Source organism: Ictidomys tridecemlineatus, chromosome 1 (genome assembly GCF_052094955.1).
Source record: "Ictidomys tridecemlineatus isolate mIctTri1 chromosome 1, mIctTri1.hap1, whole genome shotgun sequence".
Lineage (NCBI taxonomy): Eukaryota > Metazoa > Chordata > Mammalia > Rodentia > Sciuridae > Ictidomys > Ictidomys tridecemlineatus.
Window position 1 is genome coordinate 15,494,544 of NC_135477.1, and position 27,631 is coordinate 15,522,174.

Genomic DNA, 27,631 nt, shown 5'->3' on the forward strand with positions numbered 1-27,631 from the left:
TGGTGACTTCTGACTGGTGACTTGCTGTGTGGACAAAACACAGACTTTAAGATCAATCTTAATTGCTAGAGTCTTGCAGAGTCACTGGTGGGCTGTGATTAGACTTCTCATTCCAGATTGGATTTGTGGGACAGGAGAAAATAACTCCAGAACTAATGCTTTTTGAAAACCAGTTCTATACTGGGGTAGCTGGTATGATGTGACATGATAGGATACAGAGTCAGCATAACCCTCAGGAGCTGTTGTAGGGACACAGTTGTTGGCATGGGCTTTGAGATTTGGTAGACCTGGGTTTAGATGTAGGTACAGCCAGTTTTTACCTGGGTGACCCTAGGTGAGTTCTTTAATTTCTCTGAGCCTCGAAGGCCTAATGAGAAGATTTGCAATTAGTGAGATAATGCATTTAGGTCAGCACCAGCAAACCCTAGCTGCTGTTACCATGGCAATATCAATACCTTCCATGACAAGGGCACTTGGCCAGGTCAGCATTTGTTTCCATATACCATATCTAAGTCATTCTCCCAGCAACACTGAGAAAGAGGAGATGATATTCTTTTTTTGTAAATGGTAAAATGAAAGCCCAAAGATGTAATTACCCGTAGTCACATGACCAAGAAATAATAGAGCTTTGTCCTGCACTGTCCATGTGGCCCTCTAGCTAAGGAATCAATGAACTGTGTTAATAGTTATTATTACTATTTTTATAATAGCACCCAAGGACTCTGGCCTGTAAGTTGTTAAAGAAACCTACTTTCCTTGAAGAAAAATTGTCTTCAACTTTTGGAAGGACCTGTAGGTATAGCAATTCCTGCTCACCTGTGTTTTTGTTTGTTAGGTTAAGTACAAAGAAGGCTGGGAGAAGACAAAGGGGAAAGGATTTGAGATGAAGCTGGATGCCATGTCTCTGTTGGCCGCCAAAGCCTCGGGGGAGCTTGCTAGCAATGTAGGTTTTCTCTCATTAACTCAGAAATGGATAAGGAATGGTTCCAATAACGTGTCAGTGGTCCTGCTGGAAAAAAAAAAATAATGACTGTTAACATTGTAAACATCGAAGTACTTTAATCTTCTTCTGGATCCACGGAAGACGGGGAGGTGTTTTCTCAGAATAGTTCTCCTTGCATTTGTTAAACCGAGCCCCTTGGACGGCAAGGTTTCTCTCGCACTCACAGTAGACTTGCTTTTTTCTCTCAAGATTAAATACAAAGAAGAATATGAGAAAACAAAAGGCAAAGCCATGGGAACAACCGACTCGAAGCTTCTGCACTCCCTGCAGGTGGCCAAGATGAGCAGCGAGGTAGATTCCCTTTCCACCACCCCGCCCCCAGCCCTTTACCCAAAGTTATGTTACTTTCAAAGTTTTTCCTGGCAACTTCACCTAGTCATTTAGGATAGCACCAGCAAACCGTATTTTTGATTTCTTCTTATTATTGATTTCTGCCTGCAACTCTTTTCTTTCCTGACTTGTGTAAGAGGTTTGCTCACTTTCTTTATTTTACTGAACATGCTCTTCTTTTAAAGTAGAGGAAGAGTGTAGCCCGCACTGTGACAGCCTCTGCCGATCAAGGTACAGAGGCGTTTGGCCACAGTTATTTAATCCACACAGGTTTACCAAGCAGTTACTATGGGCAAAACACTTAGGAGACACTGGGAGCTCATAATGAGTTTCTTCCTCATGGAGCTTAGTTCTACTAGGAAAGTGGCTTAGTCTATTTTTTTTTTTTTTTTTTGCTATAACAGAATATATGAGACTGGTAATTTATAGAGAAAGAGGTGGTTTATTCAAGTCTGCATTGGTGAAGGCCTCATGTAGCATCACCGTGGTGGGAAAAGTGGGCAGGCAAGAGAGTACCTGCAACACAGAGAACACAAGTGTGGCCTTGCTCTTCATAGCACATTCTTTTTTTTTTTTTTAAGTGCTCAAATATCTATTAATCAGATAAGCATAGTTATAAGTATCAGTACATATTTTATAAATATTATTATAAAATATGAATAGCAGAATACAGCATGCTAGTCTATATAATAATCTCTGAGGTTTATATCACAATGTAGTAGCCCATTCTTGTGATGACTAGTCCGGTCCCATGAGGGGGAGAACCAGCTCCCTACTGAGACACAGTGTCTTCTCACGGGGGCTCCACCCCCATGACCAAACACCTCCCACCAAGCCCCACCTCCCCACTGCCTCATTGAGGGATTAAGCCTCCAAATGTGTTTTGGTGATGGGAAACCATGTTCAAATCTAGCAGGGAGCTAGGCAGTAAGCATCTCACTCATTGTGGTGATGTTCTGGAAGAATCCTGCAATCACAACATACATGGTGTTCAAAGTGTTTACCAAACAACCAGGACAGCCCAGGCTCCAACCAATAAGAATGATGCTACTTGTAAGCAACTCTGGTGGCTGGAGATTAATCGTGGTAAATATCACTTAACAAACTGGGGAGGGAATCCTTTGGGGAAGGAGAGCGTGGCTAGAAGGGACACACCTAGTTTCTAATAAGGTCTTCCCTGCCAACACCGAGCAGGCCGAAAGGGCCCTCAAGCACTGAGTTCCTGCTCTGTGACCACTGCTCAAAGCTGCAACGCCAGCTTATGCAGCTCTGAAGGTACAGGTGGACATAATTACCCGACAAAGCCCTTAAGAGGCCGTGGCTTAGCTGGGCACATGGCACACGCCTGTAATCCCAGTCGTTCAGGAGATGTGACAGGAGGCTGTGAGTTGAAAGCCAGCCTGAGCAAGGCACTAAGCAACTCAGTGAGACCCTGTCTCTAATAAAATACAAAATAGGGGCTGGGGTTGTGGCTCAGTAGTTGAGTGCCCCAGAGTTCCATCCTGGTGTATCCCTCCCATCCTGACAAAAAGAGGTCATGATTTGAATGGAATATGTGCATTGGCCTCTGGGTTGCCTCTGGATGTGTCTACAGAACAAGCCCTGTGAAATGCAGTCATGAAGCATAAAGAGGCATGGAGAATTTGGCTTAGTTTAGACAGAGAATGAATTGGTATTTTTATGCATTTGGAGCAACTGAGGGTCATAAAGATGGTATGTTGCCCAAAGTCATAGGTAGTCAGGATAGAGATTAGACCCCAGAGCTCGTGCTAGCTAGCCTACCTCCTTCTACTCCAGCACCCTATCTTCCCCACCACATGCCATCCTCATCTCTCACCTCCATCACTATGATCACCACCAACACTACCACCATAATTACCACCACACTACCATCATCACCTCCATCACCACCACCATTACCACCAAGCTCTTTATTACCACCATCACCACCAAGACCACCATCCTCACCATCACCACCATCATCATCATACCAGGATCCCCATTACCATCATCATGGCAACCATTACCACCAGCAACCACTATCATCACCATCAGGACCACCATCTTCACTATCATGGCAACCATTATCACCATCATCAGCATCATTACCACCTTCATCAGTCATCACCATGGCCACCCTCATCACCAACATCATCATCGCATCATTACTGCATCTCGTCACTGTCATCCTCATCACTTACATATATCATGTGTTTGCTGTGTGACAGTCCCTGGACTAAGCACATTTCTGCTCCTCTTTCATATACTTATTACAACCGTTTCAAGGAAAATGAACCCTCAAGGAGGTGGCATACCTTTCCAGAGGTTTCCCAGCTGGTAAAGGAGAGATCAGGCTTGAGCTTAGGCGTGACTGGATCTGAAGCCCAAGCTTTGTTATTCTGCTTCTGCCAATAGAGTGCCCTCCTGGAGCAGCCAGGTAAAAAGAGTTAAGATCCATAAGAGAGAGGTATCCCGGAGACAGGCGGAGCCACAGCAGCCTACAACACTGGCTTACAGAGCCAAGCTCTGGATCAGACCTTTCTTACAGAGGGGTGGCATCGAAAGCACCCATTCCTCCCGAAAGCCTGGGAATCTTGTGTTTTCACGTCACTTCTGCAAGAGCAGCCTTTAGGTAATGGGCCTTGCTTTGGTACACCCCAGGTTGAATACAAGAAAGGCTTTGAGGAGAGTAAGACCCACTTTCACCTGCCCATGGATATGGTAAACATCAGGCATGCTAAGAAGGCCCAAGCTCTTGCCAGTGACCTGGATTACAGGAAGAAACTGCACGAATACACCGTGCTGCCTGAAGACATGAAGACTCAGTGGGCCAAGAAAGCCTACGGGCTCCAGAGCGAGGTGAGCCCTCCCTCACTGCCAGCTGTGCCCACCTCTCACAACTAGATACACTCTCAGTTTGAACTTGTACATGAGACTATTGCATAACCTAGAGCACTAGGAGGAGCTTCTGGAGATGTTGGGCCCAGGGAGGACAGGAGGGAGGCCGAATCACGACAGCACAGACTCAGGTGTGGTGGATGGAGGTGTGGGGCTCAGGCCAAGGGGGAAGGCTAAAATGTATTGGCACAAGCAAAGGGGAAACCAATCTTGGAAATTTAGTAGGTTGACAAAGAAGGTCCTTGGTCAAAATATCTGAGAAATGGTCTTTAAAAATTTATTAAAAATTTTTTTTGAATTTATTAAGATTCTTTAGAATTTAAATTTTTAAGAAGCCTACAATTTATTCAAAGAGTAATTTCAAATTTATCAAACTTTTAAAATTTATATGTGTTCTTTTTAGTTATACATGACAGTAGCATCTATTTTGATATATTTTTTGTAAGCATGGAATATATATTAATTCTAATTGGGATGGAGAAATGGCCTTTCTGTTAAGGTTGTAGTGTTTGAACATTTAAGTAGGACATGATATTTTTTTTTTTTTTTTTAGACAGAGAGAGAGAGAGAGAGAGAGAGAGAATTTTAATATTTATTTTTTAGTTCTTGGCAGACACAACATCTTTGTCTGTATGTGGTGCTGAGGATCGAACCTGGGCCGCACGCATGCCAGGCGAGCGCGCTACCGCTTGAGCCACATCCCCAGCCCCAAGACATGATATTCTTACTACGAGGCAGGCCCAATGGCTTTACCTCCCAAGCAGAGAGGAGGGGGCATAAGGGAGGGGGCAGTTCTTCTGGGAGAAAAAAACGCAGCATCGAGAGCTTCCTGACTCCTGCACCAAATTTGTCCTGTCTGCACCCGTGTCTGTGCTGAGAGCCGGTGGTGTTTCTCTTGCAGCTGCAGTACAAATCCGACCTGGCGTGGATGAAGGGAGTCGGGTGGCTGACTGAGGGCAGTCTCAATTTGGAACAGGCCAAGAAGGCTGGACAACTGGTCAGCGAGGTAACCTGAGCTTATGCGCCTGGCTTTCAGTCGTTCTCAGCCCAAGTCACCGAGAGTGACCTTAGCGTCTGATTCCTCCTCCTCCTCACTCCAGGCTTTTATTTTAGATGTGATTCATGGGAGAGTACTTCTTCACTTTACATGTGCAGCACGTCCTGAACTAACTTTCTATACCCTTAAACTTCCTGGAGAGGGATTTTTAAGAAGCCTACAATTATCCAAAGAGTCATTTCATACAGAAAGATTGTGCAGGTTGAGCATCCCTAGGCTAAAAGCCTGAAATCTGAAATGCTCCCAAATCCAAAAGTTTTTAAGCTAACTAACATGATGCCCCAAGTAGTAAATTCCACACCATGAGACTTTGTTTCACGTACAAAATTATTTAAAATATTGTATACTCTGGGGCATAGTGGTGCATACCTGTAATTCCAGCAATTCAGGAGCCCAAGGCAAGAGAATTATAAGTTGGAGGTCCGCCTCAACAACTTAATGGGACCCTGTCTCAAAATCCCCTGGATACATTCCCCAGTAACACACACACACACACACACACACACACACACACACACACACACAAATTATATAAAATTACATTGAGACTATGTGGATGAGGCATATGTGAAACATATAAGAATTTTTTTGTTTAGATCTGGGTCCCATCCCCATGATACCTCTTTATGTCTATGTGAATATTCCAAAATCCGAAAACATCTGAAATCCAGAAAAGGCATTTTGGATTAAGGGAAACTCAACTGGTAATGTTTTTCTTGTGTGAGGAGGATGTGATTGCTTCTGAATCAGAGTCTGATAATTGCGGTGAGCATTCTCTTTATGCCTGGGCCTTAACTGCCTTGCTGACTTCAGACACGTCCCTCACTATCCTGACTCCTTTTTCCTGGTATTAAAATGAGAAGGTTGAACAGGATGTCCCCAAGGGCCCTGGAGCCCGAAGCCTGTGCATCTCTTTATGCCACGGAATGGCAGCAGGCAGAAGAGGACTTTGGAAGGACATTTAATTTGGAAGTGTGACTATTTCAGGAACTTTGTTTGGGATCTTCAAAAGGGATTCTTGTCTCAGAGCCAGGAAGGCTGAGTCGGCATGTCTCTTGCAAATGATAATAATAGTGATCAAATAGGTACCATTATGGACTGATGATCATTGTCTAATCACTGGTGCATTTGATGGACCACTTTGAGTGCATTCATGCAAACTGCTATTTATAGGTTACGACTGTCCTATATGGGTAGAGATGATGATCCTATTACTATTACCATTTTATGTATGAGTAAAGGGAGACTTGAGTCAAACTTTAGGTGGGTAGCAACCTGGGGTTTGTACCCAGTTTGGAAGACCTAGTGCCCTAACTGTTGTCCACTAGGCAACAGGTAAGGTTGCCAAAAGCATATTTTGTCATTTATTCTTACCTTTCCACTGCCCTTCTCTCAGACAAAGACATTTAGAGCCAGTCTGAATAAATAAGGAAGGTAGAAAGAGAGAAATAATCCTTTGAGGTTCCCACTTCCTAGCTTCCTGGAGACTTGCTCATTTCCGGGTGGAACCATGAAAGCCTGTTCTGTCTTGGATAGGGGTGCAGTCTGGAGGGGGACCAGGCAGTGGGTCCTTTATCCTCAGGAACATCAGTTTCTATCTCACTTCTTGTGCTGGCTACAGATTTTTAAGCTGTTTGGGGCCAAGAGGATTTTTCCCCTTCACTTTTTTTTTTTTTTTTTAAAGAGAGAGAGAATTTTTTTTTTAATATTTATTTTTCAGTTCTCGGCAGACACAACACCTTTGTTGGTATGTGGTGCTGAGGATCGAACCCGGGCAGCACGCATGCCAGGCGAGCGCGCTACCGCCTGAGCCACATTCCCAGCCCACCTTCACTTTTTTTTTTATATGCCAGAACAGATTTTTGCCTCCTTAGAAAGTAGTTAGTAAGTAAATTTGAGCAAGGCAGAGTCTGGGGTGACTGGAAATGTCAACAATGGAAGAGCAATGTGACATCACATGGTGAGGGGGTTTTCCTATTCTACACCGTGAAACAAGGAAGGAAAATCTGAAGACTCTTTAGCATATTTTCTTTAGACCTTTTTTTTTATATAAAAGGGAGGAAATTTGGAGCTCCCAGCGTTCCAATTTTGGCCCCTGGTGTTCCTCCTTTCTGTAGCCAGTGCTTCCTGGACAATCATAGTGACAACAATGACAGTGGCAATGGCGAGTTCTAAACACATTGCCAAGGACTTGGCTCCCGTGGGAGGAATAGCACAGAAGCGCAAATCCACCCTAGAGTGAAGGAGCTTCTGTTGTCCCTGTGGTAGAGTCAGAGCACGGTGGGCACAGGTCTGTAGGGACACGCCCTGTGCCATGGAGCTGATAAGAGACACAGGGGAGGTTTGAACCCAGGTCCTTGTGGTTGCAAAGACCAAGTCTCCTCCACTTAACCCTCCTAGGTCAGATCTAGATTTATAAAATGGAAATACTTGGTTGCACACAGCGAATTACAGTCTCTGCCACAGGAAAAACTAAAGTTCCCACCCAGTAACAGCCATGAAAACACCAGCGCAGGCTGACTTGGGGCCATGTGGTCCTGCTGGGGCTGCAGGACCAACCAGAACCTTCTTCCCAGGGAAACGCTGGGTCACAGAAAGTGTGTGCACACATGTGCTGTGTGCATGGTGGTGGGGGGGCAGCCCAATTATAATGCTGTGGAGTCCTGTTCCTTTTAGAAAAACTACCGGCAGAGGGTTGATGAGCTGAAGTTCACCAGTGTGACCGATAGTGCGCAGATGGAGCACGCCAAGAAGAGCCAGGAGCTGCAGAGCGGGGTGAGTCCCGGGCTGCCCTCTCTCCACCAGGCTGCTGTGTCATGGGCCTGGGAGTCTTCAGGGACAACAGCAGGTGCTGCCCAAGCACGACTCAGGAACCAAAGGACCTTCCCCTTAAACAGGCTGGACCTGGCTTTCCTCAGGCTTCCAGGCTGCATCTGGGGACTGGCCACTGGTCCCTGCTGCTTTGCTCACCCCCCTTCTCCCCCAAGTGTTAGAGATAGGTGCGGGACTGTGACCCTTTTCTGCCTTCAGGATTCCTTCCTTCTTTCTTCTTTCTCTTTCTTCTCTCATCAAAGACTATAAATCTTGGAGAAGGACATTTGCCTGTGGGATGTGTGCTGGTCACGCTCATTTGACCTCAAATACGGGCCGCAGAACAGTGAGGCGCCATGTACACTATTTACAGATTGGTGTCCAGCACTGAGTGGATGCCCTCTTCCCTACAGCCTGACCAGGCCCTCTCTAGTTTTTCTTCCTAAAGAAGTCCAGGTCCCCCTGCTGTAAAGGATGCCAGCAATGTCACTCCGTCAGTGGAAAGCCACTGTTTGGAAACTCAACTCCATGGTGGGGGGCGGGAGAGAGAAAGAGCAACAGGAGGAGAAGTTCACTCCTACTGTCCGTTTGGTCACTGCTCCCTTCCTGGTAACAGTGCCTCCCCATGCATCAAGGTCATGGAGGCACAGAGGACAGAGTGTTCCTTATCTCTCCCTCCCTCCTTATCTGACCCCCTGGTGGGCTATTCTGTATGGCCATGCACAGTGTAAATGACAACAGCTTGGGGCGGTCAGTGGCTTCTGGGGAACAAAGGTATGAAAATAGAAACCTTGGAGGAGTCTGCAGGTTGGGCCCTAATTTAAACCTAATTTACTCTATTCTGCCATCTAGTGTCTGGCCTGGTGGTTTGTTTCTCTTTAAATTGTTTTTGTTTTTAATTGTAGAATATTTGTACCTACTTTTGTGGTACAGTATCGTAATTTGATACATGGGTACTGTTTTAGGCAGCTCTTTTGCTGCTGTGACCAAAAGACTTGACAAGAACAGTTTTAGAGGAGGAAAAGTTTATGTGGGGGTCACAGCTTCAGTGATGTCAGTCCACAGAGGGCCAACTCCATAGCCCTGGGCTAGAGATGAGGCAGAACACCATGGTGGAAGGGTGTGGTGGAAGAAAGCCGCTCAGGACAAAGTGAGACAAGCTCAGCTCACCAGGGACAAAATATATACCCCAAAGGCATCTTCCCAGTGACCCACCTCATCCAGCCACACCCTACCTGCCTGTGGTTACCACCCAGTTAATCCATTCAAGTGGATTAAAATAGATAAAGCTCGAATGACCAAATCATTTCACCTCTAAACTTTCTTGCATTGTCTTACACATGGAGCTTTTGGAGGATACCTCATCTCTAAACTATAATATGTATAATGTGTAATGATCAAATCAGGGTAATTAACATTTCCATCTCCTTAGGTATTATCATTCCTTGTTAGCAAGGTCATGTTGGGAATTTTCAAACTCCAAATAATTTTCTGGTTATTTGGAAATATACAATTAGTTGTCCTAGACCATACTTGCCCTTGTGTATACAACTTTAGAACTACCCTGTGCCATCTGTATTGTAGGACCCATGACCCATCCTCTGTCTTCCCTTCCTAGCCTTTACTCTTCCTGGCCTCCAGTGACCTCTGTTCTACTCTCTATGTGAGCTGCTGGTTTTGGTCCCTACAGATGAGTGACATCGTGTGTACTTGTCTCTGTGTCTGGCTTCACTTGGCGCAGTGTCCCCCAGTTCCCCACCTGCTGCAGCAGTTGTAATGCCCTTCCCATCACCCCCACCTGCTTCTCTCCCAACAGGTGGCCTACAAGGCAGAGAACCAGCAGTCTATCCACCAGTACACCATCAGCAAAGACGAGCCTCTCTTCCTGCAGGCCCGGGCCAATGCTGCTCACCTCAGCGAGGTACCGCAGGGGGTGTGGGCAGCCATGGGCTCTGCTACTTGTGCCTTTAGCCACGCAGCCCACCAGCCCCATTGGTGGTGTCTGTGCCAACCGAGGTGACTGACAGGGGGTGGTTCTAAACGTTGCTCCCAAGCACATCTGGTTCCTGGGCCATGTTCCTGGGGAGGGGCTGGCGACCTTCCCTAGCGATGGGACTTGAGGCTCTGGGTGGATCCTGGGTCACAGGTGTGGTTATTCCAGGGGTCAAAGTTGAGTAGTGGCAGAGGGGAGTGGGAAGAGCTCAGAAGTTGGCCCTAAACTGCTTGGGTTTGATCCCCGATCTGTCACTGTCCCAGGGATTTGACCTTGGACAAATTCTTTTTTATTGTTGTTCTTTATTATAATTATTCAATCACACTAACTGTCCAATTAGTGGGCTTCACTGTGACATTTTCCCATACATGAGTCTGTCCTGTTGATTCGGGGCGCCTCCCAGGTGCCCCCTCTTGCCCTCCTCTCCCCCTGCAGGTCCACTTCTTCTGTCCTATAGCCCATCTTCTGTTTTCTGTTGTCTGGATTTTTTTTTTTTTTTTTTTAGTTTCCACATAGGAGAGAAAATGTGTGATACTTACCTTTCTGTGTCTGCTTGTCTGACTTAACATGATAACCTCCAGTTCCATATATTTTGGACAAATTCTTTACTTTGAGTTGTCCCAGGAGTGGAACGAGGCTAGCCTTTCCTCGCTGGGTTTTCATGAGGGTTCACGGGGCAGATATGCATCAGACACTGGGAGGAGCAGGCACAGTGGTTGCCCTCAGGTGGGAGAGTATCCGTAGTCCTGTCTCCCCTGCCTCTCTCTTCTAAGGAAGGTCCACTCTTAGCTCTCCATGAAGCTCCCAGGGCTTTGGGGTTCTGATCTGGGGGTAGGTGGTGGCGAGGATTGGAAGGAGAAACAAATGCTAAATTGATTCCCACACAGAAAGGGAGGGGGGCTTCCCCAAAACAGACCTTGAAACCGGGAGGTGGATGTAGAACAGGGAACAGGAGGAAGGAAAGGCCCAATGGATGGAGAAAGCGTATAGCCAGAGCCCTGCTGCTGGAGGCACGTGGACAGACACAGAGGACAGATTTCCCCCAAATTCTGTGTCGTGCAATGCTGCTCTGCCTGTGGCCTGTCTTTGGGGGCTTCACATATTCCTGATATGTTCAAGGCTTCTGGAGTTTAATGTCTTCTGATTGAAGCCCTGTGTGCCGAGGGGTCTTCAGCCACCAGCAAGGAGGCCTGCGTGTGTTCAGTCTGTGTGAGCCTGGGGCTTTCAGTTTGCAGGGAAGATGTGATTGTGGTTTCCTTGTTAGCAAGGTCATTGCAGAGTCTAGAGAAGCCCTCTCACAGAGGATGATCTCTTGTCTCCTAAATCCCCCAGAAACGGTACAAGAGCAGCTGGGAAAACCAGAAGGCAAGAGGGTTTGAGCTGAGTCTTGATTCCTTGACCTTCCTGGCAGCCAAAGCCAAGAGGGACCTGGCGAGCGAGGTGAGTCAGCCCCCAGAGTGTCGGGGAGTGTGGGGTCCTGCTGCCTAATGTCTGGGAGGGTCTCAAGGAATTGGGGCAGGTTCTTTATCCCCATGAGCCCCAGAGTTCTTATGTGTAAAGGGGGATAATAATAAGCATGGCTACCCTTGCTAGTTCCCTGGGCCTCTGTGTTGGTAAGTGGTAACTTAGTAATAGTTAGTAAGAGCAAGAATCCAGGGTCCTCACTTTCCAGATGTCCAGAGATGGTCCGTGACTTTCTAATGTGATTTATGATGTTCTAAATGTTTCTAAATCTGCTGTAGCCATGGTTAAAAATATAGGTTCTAACCAGGTACAGTGGCGCACACCTGTAATCCCAGTGGTTTGGGAGACTTAGGCAGGAGGATCTCGTATTCAAAGCCAGACTCAGCAACAGTGAGGCGCTAAGCAACTCAGTGAGACCCTGTCTCTAAATAAAAATTCAAAATAGGGCTAGGGATGTGGCTCAGTGGTCAAGTGCCCCTGAGTTCAATTCTGGAATCAAAAAAAGAAACAGAATATAGGTTCTGATGTAAGACCTTGGCTACAACCACAGCTCTGTCACTTCTCAGCACTGTTATTTTGGGCAGATTGTTTAACCCTTCAGTAATTAACTTGCTGGTAAACAGCTAATTGCAAAATGGTCATGTGGAAATGAAATGAATTGATGTGCATTTATTCATTTGATACTGGGGATTGAACCCAGGGGCACTTAACTACTGAGCCACATCCACAGCCCTTTTTATATTTTATTTTGAGACAGGGTCTTGCTAAGTTGCTTAGTGCCCTGCTGAGTTGCACTGAGGCTGGCTTTGAACTTGTGATTCTCCTGCCTCTGCCTCCTGAGCCACTGGGATTACAGGCATGCGTCACTGCGTGCAGGGAGGTGTGTTGTTTTATAGTCCAACGTCCTCTGTTATGAGCCTGATGGGAGATAAGGAGTTTGGGTCAGAGCATAAGTCAAACTCTGCTTCCTCCATCATGGAAGTCTTGCTTTAAAAACAAAACAAAACAATAACAACAAAACAAAACAAAACAAAACAGAAACCACCAGTTGAGCCAGTGGCTTGGTCACATGGTTGGTTTTCACTCTGACATGAGCTCCTTACCTTGTAGTCAGCAAGCAACATTTTGCAAACCAGTTTGTGGATGCACTTTGAGTGGCACCTGGTTACCCCATGACTGGCTCAGTAAGTGTGCAATAAATAGTGGCAGATGTTGATGATGTTGCAGGCAAGAGATGAGTGTGGAGCTCAGGTCTCCTAATGGAGCAGCAAAAAGTTGAAAATAGTGCCACATAGCGCACGTGCTGCAGTTGCCCAAGCATTTCCCATTGACTCTCCTTCTGGTTGTCTCTGCTCCTGGCCTAGTGAATTCTTCAGTTTTCAGGAAACATACTCTTTTTAATTCCCATATTCCTTGAGCTCCTTTCTTAAATACCAGTTATATGTTGCCTATTCTATGTCTTTTTCATTTCAAGACTACTTTTTAAAAACAATTTTCTCTCTAAAAAGATTTAGGGGTGGGGGTATAGCTCAGTGGTGAAGCACTTGCCTAACTTCTATGTCTGAAAAAGAAAAGAATTTTAAAAAAAATTAAGGTTATTTTTGTGGGGAAAAAAAATAAACCCAGGCCATTTAAAAATAAATCCCGAAAGATCTCAAATTATTAGAGAGGAGTTGGAATTTCATAAGAAAATTGGTAAAAGACTGATAATAGCTGAGCATTCAGGAAGCTGCCAGAGCTTTTGGGCAGACAAGGTTAAAAAAAAATGGAATTAATGGGTAATAATATTTTATCTCCTCATTTGATGAAAGGAAATATATCAGTTGTCCAAACTCTAATTCTTTTAGGATTATGTCAAAGGCTTTGTTCTAACTCACATGCCTCCAGTTTGAATCTGAACAGCTCCTGGAGGGGATTCTCACATCTTGCTGCTCTGCTGCCCTCGTGTAGGTGAAGTACAAGGAGGACTATGAGAAGTCCAGAGGGAAGCTCATCGGGGCCAAGGGTGCACAGGGCGATTCTCAAATGAGCCACTCGCTGCAAATGTCCAAACTGCAGAGCGAATTGGAGTACAAAAAGGGCTTCGAAGACACCAAGTCCCAGTGCCACGTCTCCCTCGACATGATCCACCTGGCGCACGCCCGCCAGGCTCAGCACTTAGCCACAGACATAGGCTACAGAACAGTGTCCCATCACTTCACAGCGTTGCCCACGGACATGAAGGTGGAGTGGGCCAAGAAGGCGTATGGCTTGCAGAGTGATGTAAGCTCTATGTGTGTGTGTGCACGTGTAAACACGTGGGTGCTAGTGCTGGTGCAAGTGTCCCCCCCACGCTTCAAGACAAGGTGATGCTATGGGATGCCTCTTTCTGGCTCCCTAAGTGGAAACACCTTAGCTTCCTGCTGGTTTAACCTTTATAGAAATTATGCCCATTTTAAATTCCGCACTAACAGAAAATCACAGAGCTACTTGTTCCTTCTTGGATTCTGATCTACATACGTCTTCCAGGTTTCTTTTGACCACTAGGGAAAACGTATTTGTGACATTCTTAGCTGTGGTTGGCTAAGGGAGAGTGTCACCATGGCTCCCCAGTTTGGAAATGACCAGATGGCCAGCCTTCAACAACCTTCTCCTTCCCCGTTATGACCCACTGGGTGCCGTTTTCTTTCTGTCTTTAGTAGGCTCTTGTGCAAAAATGTGGGTGAGTGGAAAAGGCGGGTCAGCTGCAGCCAGACTGTTCCACACACGTGTGTGCTCATGTGTCTGTGTGTGTGAGCGTGTGTACTCACACTTTTTTTTTCGGGCAGGACTGTTTCATGATCCACAGATGATAGGTAGTTGGGAGAAGTGTCCATTTAAATAACTGTCCATTAAAACTACTCCTTCAATGGCAAGTAAAGAAATGAGAAACATCTTCCTCCTGCCCCCCACCGTGGTGGAGGGCAGGAATTGGCACCGTGGGAAGCCTTGGATGTCTTGTGAAATTCCCTCCAGTAGCTCCCGCCTGAGTTCTGTTACGAATTCTCATTTATTTCTCCCCTTCGTGTCATTTTAAACAAGAAAACTGGAAGTGCAGACAATGAGGATGCGCTTCTTTCCGAGGTAGACCTGAGTCCCCCGTAATGAGGGCCAAGGTGGGTTTGGTCCCTCCTGCTCTACCCCCAGGAGTGTGGGCGGGGCCTAAAGCCCAGCTCCACCGGGAGGGCTCCAATTAAAGAGGAAATTAATTTACATTTGGAAGCCCTACCTGTGACTGTGCAGAAATGGATAAGACAAGAGTGGCATATGATTTGACTCAGCTGGCACCAAGGGGACATCGGGAGCCGTTAATAGCCCTTTAAATGTCTGTGCACCAACAATGGCCTGCCTTTTTTTTTTTTCTTTCTTTCTTTCTTTTTTTTTTCTCTCTCTCCTTTGTCAGAACCAATACAGGGCAGATGTGAAGTGGATGAAAGGCACGGGCTGGGTCGCCACCGGGTCATTAAATGTGGAGCAGGCAAAGAAGGCAGGAGAACTCATTAGCGAGGTGAGATTTCCTGACAGCGTGTACCAGGCCTGGCTGCATTAGGCGTGCGGCGTTTCTGTATAAAATTAAAATAATTTCCACTCAAAAGGCAAAGAAGAAGGCAAAGCCACATGAAAGGCCTCCGAACCCGGACTAGGGCTGGTAATTAGAGGGAAACCACATACCAAACACACACCAGTGGGGGCCCATAGAGCCCCGGCAAAAACAAAGTGGGTGACAAATGACATTATGAATAATAATGACAATCAAAAGGAGCTCAATTGCTACCCACCAACTTACCTTTTTAATGAAGCAGCACAGGAGAGATGATGAAAAGATACATTTATTGCACCCAGAAAGCGCTTTGTGTGACTTTACGCCCGTTTTCCTTCTCTCTTTCGGCCACAGTGTAAACAGTTTTTGAATATTCACGTGGTGTCCGCCGTGGTGACATGGTTGGTGCTTTCTTGGAAGAGTAGATTAGATTCTACTGAATTTAAATCTCACTCCTGCCAACTTAGAGCCACCCTGGCTGGACCCGAGGGCTTTCTGCTTATAAAAGGAGCCATTTCCCCACCTTTCAGGACAGCTCATTGAGCAGCAGTTTTAAAGACTCAGCACGGTGGACGCTTTGCTAACTCGGTGCTGTAGGGAGCTGCCTGTGTCTCTCTCCGGGTGTTTAGCACCCTCTCTAGACCCCAGATGCCCGTAGCACCTTCTGCCTCGCTGTGACAACCAAAGAGGTCTTAAACATGGCCAGATGTCCTCCAGGAGGCAGAATCGCCACTGGACTGGGTGCCCCAGCCAGTCATCCGTGGCTCCTGCTCACACAGAGGACCCCATCAAACACCACCAGGCCCTCTTCATGTCTGTTTGGGGAGGGGCTTGCTCAGGAGGCAGGTGAGCCTTCGACTAACTTCGGGGTACTCTGATCTTTCTGGATTTTTGTGGGCATCACAATGGCCACATCCCTTAAGTGCTTAAGCTTTGGCCATGAGCATCCTGGGACGTTGTTTGGAGGAGACTTTCTGACTGAAGGCACAGTCCACACCGAGGGACACAGAGGGACACCCATGCTGGTTTTTCAAGCACACCTGCTCCGCATTGATACTTTCCCAGGGGAGAGCATTCTAGTTACAGGCCACACAGCAGGGCTGATTTCAAAAGTGGCCTCCCCCAGATCAGCGTCGGGACCTTGTTCAGTAACACCTGAGGCTCAGAAGGTCCTCAGAGCTCAGTGGGGACAGTACTGCCCTAAGTTGTTCTGTAAAATTAAGGAGAGACGCTCTCGGGCAGATGAACCTGAAAAACTTAGAGGAACAGACGTTTGGGTTTGAAGATTCATGATCCTTACCTCTCAATTTGGGGCCCACTCATAAAGGGAAACCAAGAGTAAAGGCCGCCATCTGCCTAACTGGGCTTCAAAGTAATTCTGGTATGAGTCTAAGTCTGGCAGCCAAGAAATCTTTGGGGAACCATTTATCCCTTGGTGATTTAATTTATGACATCATGTTGCAAACCTTCTCAAGGGATTTGGTTATCTTTCTTAATGTCTTTGTTTCATACCAGCCCTCAAACTTCAGGGAGAAAGGGAAAACATCACTCGACAATCTTTCCCAACTGTCACTTCAGGCCACCAGGTTTTTAAGTTACTGTTCCCTTGAGTTGACTCCTTAACTGTCAGAGTGCCAGGCATTGTTGAAAGAGCCACAGGTGGGCATGCACGCATGCACCCATACCCCCACCTGCACACTCACCCTCCACCTGCCTATGGTATAAAGCAAGAGTCAGATAACCTTTTCTGCAAAGGACCAGAGAGGACCAGATAGTAAATATTTTTAGCCCAGCAGGTTTTATGGACTCTGTCACAACTAGCTGAAAAATGACCATATGCAATACATAGGTGAATGATCATGGTTGTGTTCCAATAAAACTTTATTTACAAAAATGGGTAATGGGCTACATTTGACTGCATCTAATTTGACCTAGCACCATACGCAAAAGCCCAACTAGGATAAATAAAGGGATATTTATTAAATAATTATTTGATTTGGGAAAACAAACTACACAGTCCTATTAAAATAGCAACTATTTCGGTTCTTGGGAAGAATACTTTGATTAAAGGAAAAAGGAATTAATTTAAGCATGATTTTCAAAACACTTCAAAATTGGGTTCTAAGGCCTTTGCCAGCATGTGAATTTTTTTTTGTTTCGGTGTCTCTCAATTTATGTGGTGACTCATTCCAATCATAGCACCGTTTTCTTATTTAATATTTTAAAGAATTATTACACATACTAACCAAACCATCCTCTTAAGTGATTGGCTAGTGTACGTTCCCTGACTGTTAAATGCCAGGGTTTTGACTGTGATAATGTGTGCCAAGTCCTTTTATAGAAAGAAAATAGAAAGCTTCAATGGATAAGTAACTATGAACGCTCTCAGAGCCAAACTAAGATATGTAAACAACTGCGACATAGTATTTGAAGCCTATAAAAGGAATCCTTTCCTAAGTGTGGATCCTACAGTTTTTTTACTGGTATAACCTAATTTTGAGATGTTGTCTTTGCACCAGGTAGAAATACTTTAATGTTAATTGACATGAGGTTATTCTTAAATTGAAACAAATATTAACCTGAAGGCACCTAGGATATAAAGATGGAGGAAGCAGAATAATAATTATGTTCACAAATTCACTCTAATCTCAAGCAACCTATGATTTTCTCTTTCAAATGGCATGAAAGAGCAGCACAAAATTCACAGCTTTGATCTTTTCCTGCTCAACAGAAGAAGTACCGTCAGCATCCAGATGCTTTGAAGTTTACCAGTATTAAAGACACTCCGGAGATGGTCCAGGCCAGAATTAGTTATACCCAAGCAGTGGATGTAAGTGATAATGTATATACATTATGACTCTAAGAGTGGGCCCTTCTTTCAACAGTGCGATTGAAGCGGAGGGGATCTTGGGCTTGCTCCTTCTGTCGTCCTAAGGATGAAGGAGCTCCTTGTCCTTTGCAGAGGCTCCCCTTAGCGGGGGTGCTTCCTCATTAGGATGCAAACGGGGCGTTCCTGCACTTAGGATGCCAAGTGGGGCTCCGCACCCCACTGCCCCAAGATGCTCTCCTTCCTGCCCATTTGCATGTCTTGAAGATTCCCTTTGTTTGAAAGTGTTATTTTTCAGAAGGGAACTTGGGGTGAGATTCTTGTTAATTGGAATACCGAAGCCATGCTTAGGGGTCTATAGGACCCAAGGGCAGGAATAGTTCTGTTTCCCAGACTTTGAAAACGATTTGAATCTGATTTGTGGGCATTAGCCTGGCTTTCAAGACATTTCCCATATTCCCTTTATAATGTGGAACCAAGGTTTGCCCTCTCAGTGCTGGGTTCACAAGAGACTAAACAGAATGATAAGTTCCTATAAAAATTCACTTTGGGACATGGATTAACTCTGGCCAATTCAATTGAGAGGAGCCCATGGCTCTTTGGGTAAAGCAGAGCTACATTTTAAATTTCTTCAAATCGTTCAACTTGCCACATGGAAAATTCCCAAACCTCATGGGTAGGGGTTTTAAAATTCTCTCCCTTGCGTCCCAGCACATCATTCCGACTGTGCCTTATTTGACAGGAATTCTGAGATGGGCTGGGCGCTTGTCAGAATAGGCAGTGGGATGATTTCCAAGCTTATGGGCTCAGGAATTTATAATTTCTTGTTAATCAGCCCATCAAAATCAAATTGAATTCTGAGAAACACAGATGGTCAAATAGGAATTTCTTCGGAGAAAAACAATATTTGCTTCCTCCTTACCCTAATCACCTCTAGGGGGCACTGCTGTGATACGCAGGAACTTGGACACAGCAGCTAAGATTTGGGATGGAAAAGCCTGGCTTAGAAACTTTCTCTGGTGACTGATGCCAGCTCCACATGTCATTGCAAACTACAAGGATGTCAGAAGCCAAAATCAGAGCTATGGGTTAAAAGAGCCCCATACCCACCCAGGGGAGGTTTATTAGGACAAGAATCCTTGAGATGGGAGAGGGGACAGGGATGGAGGCAGAGGAACCCCACAGACAGGCTTCTGCCTCCTCATGCCCTCTCGCCACTTTTAGTTAATAACCAAATCACCGGATGGAAACTGGACTTCGTTTTCTTGTTTGCACTCACCTCAGAGGTGTGCTAGGAGTGGCGTATTCACAGAGGGGAAATATTCTGAGCTGTCATATTCTGAGTTGGAAAGTAGAATTGGGGAGAGAATGATGTACACGTTGCCATGTCAGCTATAAATCTGGGTGCAGGCAGGGTGCCCACGATCCTGTGTCCATGAGGACATGGTAGCTACAGCACCTTGGTCTCCTCGAGTGCAATGTGGCCAGTGCATGGGGAGGCTCTGGGTTTAATGCAAACCCTCTCTCCATCCACAGAGGCTGTACAGGGAACAAGGAGAGAACATAAAGCATCATTACACGCAGACCACAGACCTGCCTGAGGTCCTGCTGGCCAAGCTGAATGCCATGAACATCAGCGAGGTGAGGTTGACCTGAACCACTAGGGACACTGGTTTCCATGATGCAAGTCAGAGTACCTTCATGGGCATGCACTATGCCCAGTGCTCAAAAGGTCCTGGGCTGGTTTTAAGCTCTGCTGTCACCCTCTTGAAACGTGTGACCATTTTGAACAAGGAGAGCCACACTTTGGTTTGCATTGGGCCCTGCAAATGATGTAGCTGATTCTGCATAAGTGTTGAGTTCATTGCAGAGAATGAGCCAGGGAAGACAACCTACCTGCCTCAGAGCAAAGGGATGTGTACCAAGGAGCTGAAGTATGGAAATATCTCAGTAAAGCTGAGTACCTCCGGGGCTGTGCCAAGGAGATGCCTGGGGGCTTAACTCTCGTCCCCCATAATCTCTATCTACACTCCTACTTGCCACTCCTATTCTTCGATAGAGACATTTGGTTTTTCTTTATCTTAACATGAAGATCTATGCAAATGCAGCCTTGCACCCGCTTCTTCCAGTCAACATGCTGGTCAGAAAAATATGGATCTGACTCTTTGCTTTTAACCCCTGTCTCTGTGGTTTATCTGCCAACAGTGGGTGGGAGGCAGGAGCCCACTCTGAACATTTGTTCTAAGCCGCAGTGATCTCCAAACCCCACTGGGGTTAGGATTGGGGTGGGGGGAGAGAAGCCCGCCACAAACCAGATTCCCACTTTGGTAAACCAGAGTTTAGGAACCACCGGGTCACATGAAGGTCTGTATTTGTACACATCTTTCTTCCAGACACGGTATAAGGAATCCTGGAGTAAACTTCGAGACGGTGGATATAAACTAAGGTTGGATGCCATTCCGTTCCAGGCAGCAAAGGCTTCTAGTGAAATCATAAGTGATGTGAGCATCCGATACTATGACAATGTTTCATCCTACCCAGCTTTAGCTCTTTTTTGCCTCTAACCCCTGCCTTCTTTTGCCTGTGGATAATTTCCTCTCCTCTCCGAACTGACTGTGTTAGGGCAATCAGATAATGACCAGTGCAAAAGAACATACCTTACAACAAAAAAAAATTCCCTAGCCGGGGGAACAAAGCCAAATGCTGGACTGTAAACATGGACCCTGGGCAGATGAAATGTACCCTCCACCAAGAGTTTTCACAAAGGGAGTCTGTGTGAAGAGACCGTTAACAATGCGTGCACCTTCTTGCAGCCCGGGCCGCCCAAGTGCTAATGTGTCCTGCCATTTCATAGCTGAGCCCTTTAGTCATTGGGAGTCTTGCATATGAAAGAATAGACCTTTTGACAACTCCCGCGCGTTTTCTTTTAACTCACCCAGTTACTGTCAAAAGAACAAAACATTTTTGCCCAATACCCACCTCTTCCATTCCGTGTCCCTTGTCCCCGAGCTGTTACTCTCTCCCGCTCTCTTTCCCTTTAGTACAAATACAAAGAGGCATTTGAGAAAATGAAAGGACAGATGCTTGGCTCCCGGAGCTTGGAAGATGATCTCAGCCTTGCACATTCAGTGCACGCGACCTCACTGCAGAGTGATGTAAGTAGGAGAAAATGCGACCGGAGCCGGGGGCCCCGCTGAACCATGCTCATGGCACAGCCAACACTAGTTGTCACTTGTCCTTGTGGAAGTGGGCACTGGTTCTGTTGTTAAATTGCGTTTGGACTTCAGCCTCTTCTGCTATCAAATGAGGTTGGATGAGTTGACCTCTTAGTTCCCTTCCGGGCAGGACATTCTTTGATTTGGAACACTGACCGCAAATGGTGGCCTATGGCCTGCAGAGGTAATTTGTTTGGTCTGCGGAGTGAATTAGCTGCAAACATTTAAAATCGGAAAGTGTGACATAAAAGTTTGAGAAGCTAGACTGGGTTCCTGAAGGCCACCGTGGGTTGAGGTTGCTTACCAACAGCTTGCTGGTAGCTCCCTACAGAGGGGATCTGTGCTCTCCTGGCCAGCAGCTGCCCCTCCTCCTCTGCCTTTTCCTTCACTTATTTGTGCTACCTGCACAAATGTGGGCATCAGAGCTTGCCGCCACCCTTAGAGTTGATCCTGACCCCTGGGTGTTGGCACATGTGTGTACATGCTGTCTCCTTGCACTTGTGAGCTGGCTAACGCCATTGGTAACATCTGCATTCAACATGTTACGAAAGTCCAAATGCTTTCATGTACAAAGTCTCATAAAACCTCAAACCATCTCTGGGAACTAACTCTGCCTTGTTATTCACCCTGGTTTCCTGATAAGGAGATGGAGACTGTGTTGGTTTGCATCACTGTGACCAAAACACCTGACAAGAATAACTTAGAGGAGGGAAAGTTTATTTTGGCTCATGGTTCAGTGGTTCAGTCCATGCTCAGTCAAATCCATCGCTTTGGGCTGAAGGTGAGGGAGAGTTTCGTGGCGGAAAGGCATGATGGGAGAGCTCTGCTCCATTCCTGGCAGCCAGGAAACAGAAAGAGAGAAGGAGGAATGGGGCCACAGGGAAGATGCACCCTTCCAGGGCTCACTTCCATGACCCCCGACTTTCAGCCAAGCCCCACCTGTCTACAGTTACCCCCCGGCTGAACCATTCAAACTCAGATGAACTGATAAGGCTACAGCTCTCACAATCGAATCTTTTCTCCTCTGAACATTCTTGCATTAATATGGGAGCTTTTGAGGGGCAAGTCATAATATATCCAAGTCATAATTAGAGACTGGGTGGTTCAGTCCCTTACTTAAGGTCAACTAGAGAGGAGCAAGGCCAGGAAGTGGCGCCGACTCCGTGTCTCATTCTCTTTCCACAGCTTCACACGTTCTTTGCCATTTTATTCTCTGTCTCGGTTTCCCCATTTCTAATACCCACCCCCCCCTTTCTTTTTGTCCTGTGACTATGGGGTTGGGCATGAATTGTGCTTGGCCTTGTGTTAGAGCGAGGGCAGGATAAGTGGAGTGGCAATTTAGGGTGGGGTGATGGAGCTTCAGGGAAGCGATGGGAAAGATGGAGGAGGACGAGGAAGAAAAGGTGGTGATTACGCACCTGACTCCCGAGAAGTCCCTGGCTGAATTCACAGGCCTTCCCGCAGCTCCTCCAGGAGGGTATGGAGCCAGCGGTCTGGAGTGGGCTTCCCTCACCTTCTCAGGATGTGCGTGGGGTTTGGGGAATGTCCATCCTTCAGGGCTGGCTCTCCAGGCATCCACCCTACTGCTCCTGGCCCTCAGGTTGACCAGGAAGTCACCTAATATTTTGAGAAAGTTCTTCCTTAGTTACTGTGAGATGAGGACCCTTGGTGTCTAAACCCTGAACCCGAGTGGATGGTGTGAAAAAGAGTAAAAAGTGGATAGGGTCCAGGGTGGCCGTGCACCTTCATACCTCTGGAAAAATTAGATCTAACGAATTGAGCCAGGAGATCACTGACGTTCTATCTGGGCCTTGTATTCTCCCCTAACAGGATCAATGACCTCCAAGAACTGGGGTGGTGAATGGCAGGACTTGGAGTTGAGCCCTGCTTATTAGGCCATTCCCCACAAGCAAGGAGCACAAATCCTGCCAGGAACATCCCCGGGGCTGACCTGGGACACTGACACTGCAGTAGCTCTTGCTGACAGTCCCATTGCAAATGGTGGCTTTGAAATAGCCGCTGTTGATCTGTTTGCCCCTCCAGGTGAATTACAAGAAAGGCTTTGAACACTCAAAGGCACACTTCCATCTGCCGTTGGACATGGTAACCCTGGTGCACGCCAAGAAGGCTCAGACCCTGGCCAGCGACCAGGACTACAGACATCCGCTCCCCCAGCACACGTCCTTGGCAGAAGACCTGAGGCTGCGCTGTGCCAAGAAAGCTCACAAGTTGCAGAGCGAGGTAAGGAGGCCTGGCCTCTCCCTCAAGGCCCTTCTTCTCCCAGGTCTGATTGTGAAGCACTGGCCTGCAGCTCCTGACCGACACTGGGAATCCTAAATGTGCATCTTCTTCTGAGACACAACCTGAGAGTTCCTGCACAATTACACGAGTCAATAAGGACAACCACCACTGACTGAGTATTTTTGCTCAATTCCAAGCACCGTGTTTTCACACATTCTCTTGTTTAATCCTCACACTAACCCTGAAGGGATGGTCTTCATCCCCACTACACAGAGAAGTTACAGTGAGGTGCCAAGAAGATAAACGGCTTACCCAAGATCACACAACTGTATGTGAGAGAGGGGGGTGCTGGATTTGAACTTGAGGTTCAAGTGGTGGAGATGCCCCTAGGTTCATACATTTTCACACTCAGGAGATGCCAGCGGCTTTGCCTCTGGCTGCACATTGGATGGAGGGTTCCTTTTGGAGCTTTCTCCACTCCTGTCCCCCCTTCTGGGGAGCACTAAGATGTGTCTATAGACGCTGCTCAGAGCCCATCCATCAGCTGACCCACGTCAGGGGAAGCGAGCGCAGGGGAAGGTCTGGGGAATCAGAGCCCCTTCTTCAGGCTTCTCCTGGTGCCTGTCCTCTGCGGCAGGCCAGGGAGGACTTGCTGGCTCTGGAGGAGAGGCAGCTAACGCTCCTCTGCAGCAGCAGCAACAGCAGCCTGTTTTGCTCACACCTCTATCCCAGGTTGCCAGGTGTGCGTGCTCTGAGATTTGCAGGTAACGGGCCTCTGTGGGAGAGTAGAACACCACACGAGCCCCCGTTCCTGGTTTGGCAGTGCCAGCGAGCCGAGCGGCGCTCAGGTCTGGTGCCTGCCGTCTCTTGGAGTTTTATGCCTGTGTACGGTGTTTACTCGATGACATCAGCTGTCAGGAACCTGAGAGCAGCCGTAGGAACCAGGGAGCTGCCACGCTCTTCCCGGGCCCCTTTGTCACTTGCACAGAGCCCTCGCTTGCCCTGCCTCCTGTTGTGATGGCAATTGGAAGGCAGAAGGCCCAGGGGCCACCTCGCTGGCTGAGGGGAGTGACTTTGGGGACTCTTTAAACTGTCATCCCAAATCACTCTGGTACACACGCTCGCCCCTATCCAGGCAGGCTCAGACAGGCCTTTGCCAGAGTGTTTTGGATTCGTTTATTCGTTCTTTCTTAACCCATAATTAATTGATGGCACCCGCTGCTGCCGGGTTTTGTTTTAGAAGACCTGTTAAGCCATTTGCACGCGCCCCAAGACGACTGACTTCCTACCCGCAATCCACCCCAGCGTTTAGTTTTTGATAGCTCACATTAAAATGAAAATCTGTCTAGCGTCGCTACCACAGCTACTCTGAGACAAGTGACAGCAGAATTATCTTCTTCTGACCTACATTTCCCCACCTAGTGAGCATTTACCAAGAAGCATCTGTGCGATCGCTGAGCATGGTGCGTCTGAGAGACGGACGCGGCCCTGAGTTCTAATTATGACAGATGCTATGTCACAGACCTTTGGCTTCTCCTTGCTACTGTTCTGAGGGTTCAGCTTTTCTGATTCTTTGTATTGTTCCTTGCAGAATTTGTACCGCTCAGACCTGAACTTCATGCGAGGCGTTGCCTGCGTCGTTCCAGGCACGTTGGAGATTGAAGGAAGAAAGAGGGCATCTGAGCTCATCAGTGAGGTGACTGGGACTGGGGTGGGGCTGTAAGGCCAGTGGGAACTTAAGTAGTTGTCAGAGTGGTGGCTCACCACCTAGCCTCTTGCCTGGCTTCTGTCCTCACTGATTCTTCCATGCAGTTAGATGCCCTTGAAGATGTCATTGTGGCCCTGGAGTCAGTTCCTGTATTAACATGTAACAGTTATCCACTGTCCCTTTGAAAAGTGGCCCTGTGGTACAATGCAAAGCCAACAGGCTTTGGAGACCAATAGATAAGAGATGGAAGTTTCAGACCACTGTTCATTTGCTGTATGCCCTCAGACCAGTGACCAGCTCTCTCTGAGCCTCAGTTTCTTAATTAGTCAAATGGGAATACTCATGCCTCCCCATTGAGCTTTTGTGGGGACTCACACTAATCTAAGCACAGTTCATGTGTCAGCTATATACAAAAGTGTTCACTATAAGATCGGTGGTGATTTTTGGTTAAAAAAAAATATGCAGTGCTTAGAATTCTGCACCCCTGGGTAATGTAGCCCACAGGACTTCTTTCCAGTCAGGGGCACGTAATGGAGGCACAGGAGTGGAAGGTGTCAGAGTGCAGCCCAGGAGCTCCAGTGGGTTCCCAGTGTGCATCCTGTGGGAGTTTAGGTCTGTTTGTGCTCCATTTCTTCAAGGAAGTCACTAAGATGAAGGTTTCTTAAGCTCATGATGCATCAGAACCCTGTTTGGAGCTTAAAAGAAAACCCAGAGATGTGGGCCCTGCTAGTGACTTTCTGATCCCCAGCCTCCCCAGTAGCTGGGATCAAAAGGTGGTGTGGCAGGTGCATGGTCAGAGGCTACAGAGCCGGCCCTAGTGTCACCTCAAGCCCAGGACAACCGGGTCTCTGTTCGGGAGCAAACTTCAGATTTCAATAGTCTCGTCTGCTTTCATGGCAAAGGCTAGCTCTCCCCTTCCCCCTCGTGAGTGTCTGGTTCAGTCCACTGTCCTGTCCTCCTCTCTGCTTCTTCATCCCTGTAAGTTGGGAGGTCACAAGAGCAGGGGAGCGACTGGACTCTGGAGTGACAGGCTTGCAGCTTGCAGCCTTTGCAAAATGAGTCTTCAACTAGTATTCCAAGAACTGGTTCTCCTCTGGGTTTAAACCTTATGGAGTCGTCTTCTTCCTTTCTCGTGTGTGGATTTAGAGTAAATACCGTCAGCATCCTGGGTCGATCAAGTACACGACTGTGACGGACACCCCCAACCTCCTTCATGCAAAGTTCAGCAACCAGATTACCAATGAGGTAAACTCTCCTGTGGCTTTTAAAAAAAACTGATGTTTGTGGGCTGAGGGAGGAGGAAGAGCCTATGTTTGTACGGAGGCTTAGAGAGCAAAGAGCATGATGTGCAGAGTCTGAATATTGTCCAGAGGGAAAGAGGCGCAGTAGGGAATGTGGGTTAGTCTGTGGTCTTGCTCCCTTAGGGCAGGCTTGGACCAGCCTCTGCAGTGTTCCCCGGGAGTGCTCAGGCCTGAGCCACTGAATCCAAAGGTTATGTCACGAGAGCCTCAGATGATTCCTTTGCACATTGAAGTCTGAGAAGTTCTGGCCTATAATTCCTTTCTTCTATCTAGGCAAATATGGAGTGACCCATTTTATATTGTCACTGTGGGGAGGGTCTGTGGTTCTGCCTGACGGTCCCAAGGCTCAGGGCTCGTCAGTTTTCCTGATCCCTGCCTCCTCTCCTTCTCACTCGCCATTTACCTGGCTCTAGCAAAAGGAAAAGAATGTTACTCCATAAGCTGACTTTCCCACCCTTTTGATCCTACTTCTTTCACTGACCTGACATAGGTGTGCTGACAGAGATGTAAATATTGAGTTGTCTTTAGGTTTTAAGATTCTCCTGACTGTGACTTTTAGAAGTCAAGTGAAATTTGACTATTGATATGATATGATATATATATATTTTAAATCAGAGTCTCTCTAAGTTGCTTAGGGCCTTCTCAGTTGCTGAGGCTGGCTTTGAACTTGCTATTCTCCTGCCTCAGCCTCCCAAGTAGCTGGGATTACAGGCATGTGCCATCCTGCCCTGCTTGAATAGGATTGATACTGTTAATTCCCACTTTCACCCCAAGTTAAAAAGTAAGAAGTGAGCTGGAGAAAAAAGTCTGGAGAGGTGGAATTCATGGTCTGATTCAGTGACGTTATCAGTTTTAAATTCTTATTTAACCTTTCCTGCCTCTCTTGTGAATTGAGTGCCAAGCAGTGACAATACCTTTTACGATGGCCTCTGGCCTCGGAGAACTCAGCAACCCTTTAGCCCCCTTTCTAACCATCAGGATAGAGGGCTCTGTAGAGGGCGAGGCCATCCAGGGCAGCCCTGGCGTGGGCTTGCTCATGGGGAGGGTCCCTGGTGTCAGGAAAGGACGCACACCAGGACTGGGCGCCCCCTTCCTTCAGGCAGGGCTTCTTCTAAATCTCTCAGGTCTTAGCATCATCTTATACTTTGTCCTCAAGGACAAGGTCTGTGTCATGAGAAATGTCAATAGCTTCTTAAATTTACGTCATACCCTGGCCTACTATTG

At 47.0% G+C, this 27,631-nt stretch overlaps 1 protein-coding gene across 5 annotated transcripts in view; it reads left to right on the forward strand.

Annotated features, from left to right (window-relative positions):
• Nrap (nebulin related anchoring protein) overlaps positions 1-27,631 on the forward strand; it is a 77,653-nt gene that overhangs the window by 33,225 nt on the left and 16,797 nt on the right. For all 5 annotated transcript variants that reach the window (XM_078046313.1, XM_040272790.2, XM_040272791.2 and 2 more), the window contains 16 exons: positions 836-943; positions 1,193-1,294; positions 3,995-4,192; positions 5,133-5,237; positions 7,965-8,063; positions 9,916-10,020; positions 11,425-11,532; positions 13,507-13,818; positions 14,978-15,082; positions 17,847-17,945; positions 19,479-19,583; positions 20,336-20,443; positions 20,984-21,097; positions 23,201-23,398; positions 24,990-25,094; positions 26,253-26,351. In XM_078046313.1, coding sequence (XP_077902439.1) covers positions 836-943; positions 1,193-1,294; positions 3,995-4,192; positions 5,133-5,237; positions 7,965-8,063; positions 9,916-10,020; positions 11,425-11,532; positions 13,507-13,818; positions 14,978-15,082; positions 17,847-17,945; positions 19,479-19,583; positions 20,336-20,443; positions 20,984-21,097; positions 23,201-23,398; positions 24,990-25,094; positions 26,253-26,351 — 2,070 coding nt within the window. The remainder of the gene's footprint in view (positions 1-835; positions 944-1,192; positions 1,295-3,994; positions 4,193-5,132; positions 5,238-7,964; positions 8,064-9,915; positions 10,021-11,424; positions 11,533-13,506; positions 13,819-14,977; positions 15,083-17,846; positions 17,946-19,478; positions 19,584-20,335; positions 20,444-20,983; positions 21,098-23,200; positions 23,399-24,989; positions 25,095-26,252; positions 26,352-27,631) is intronic.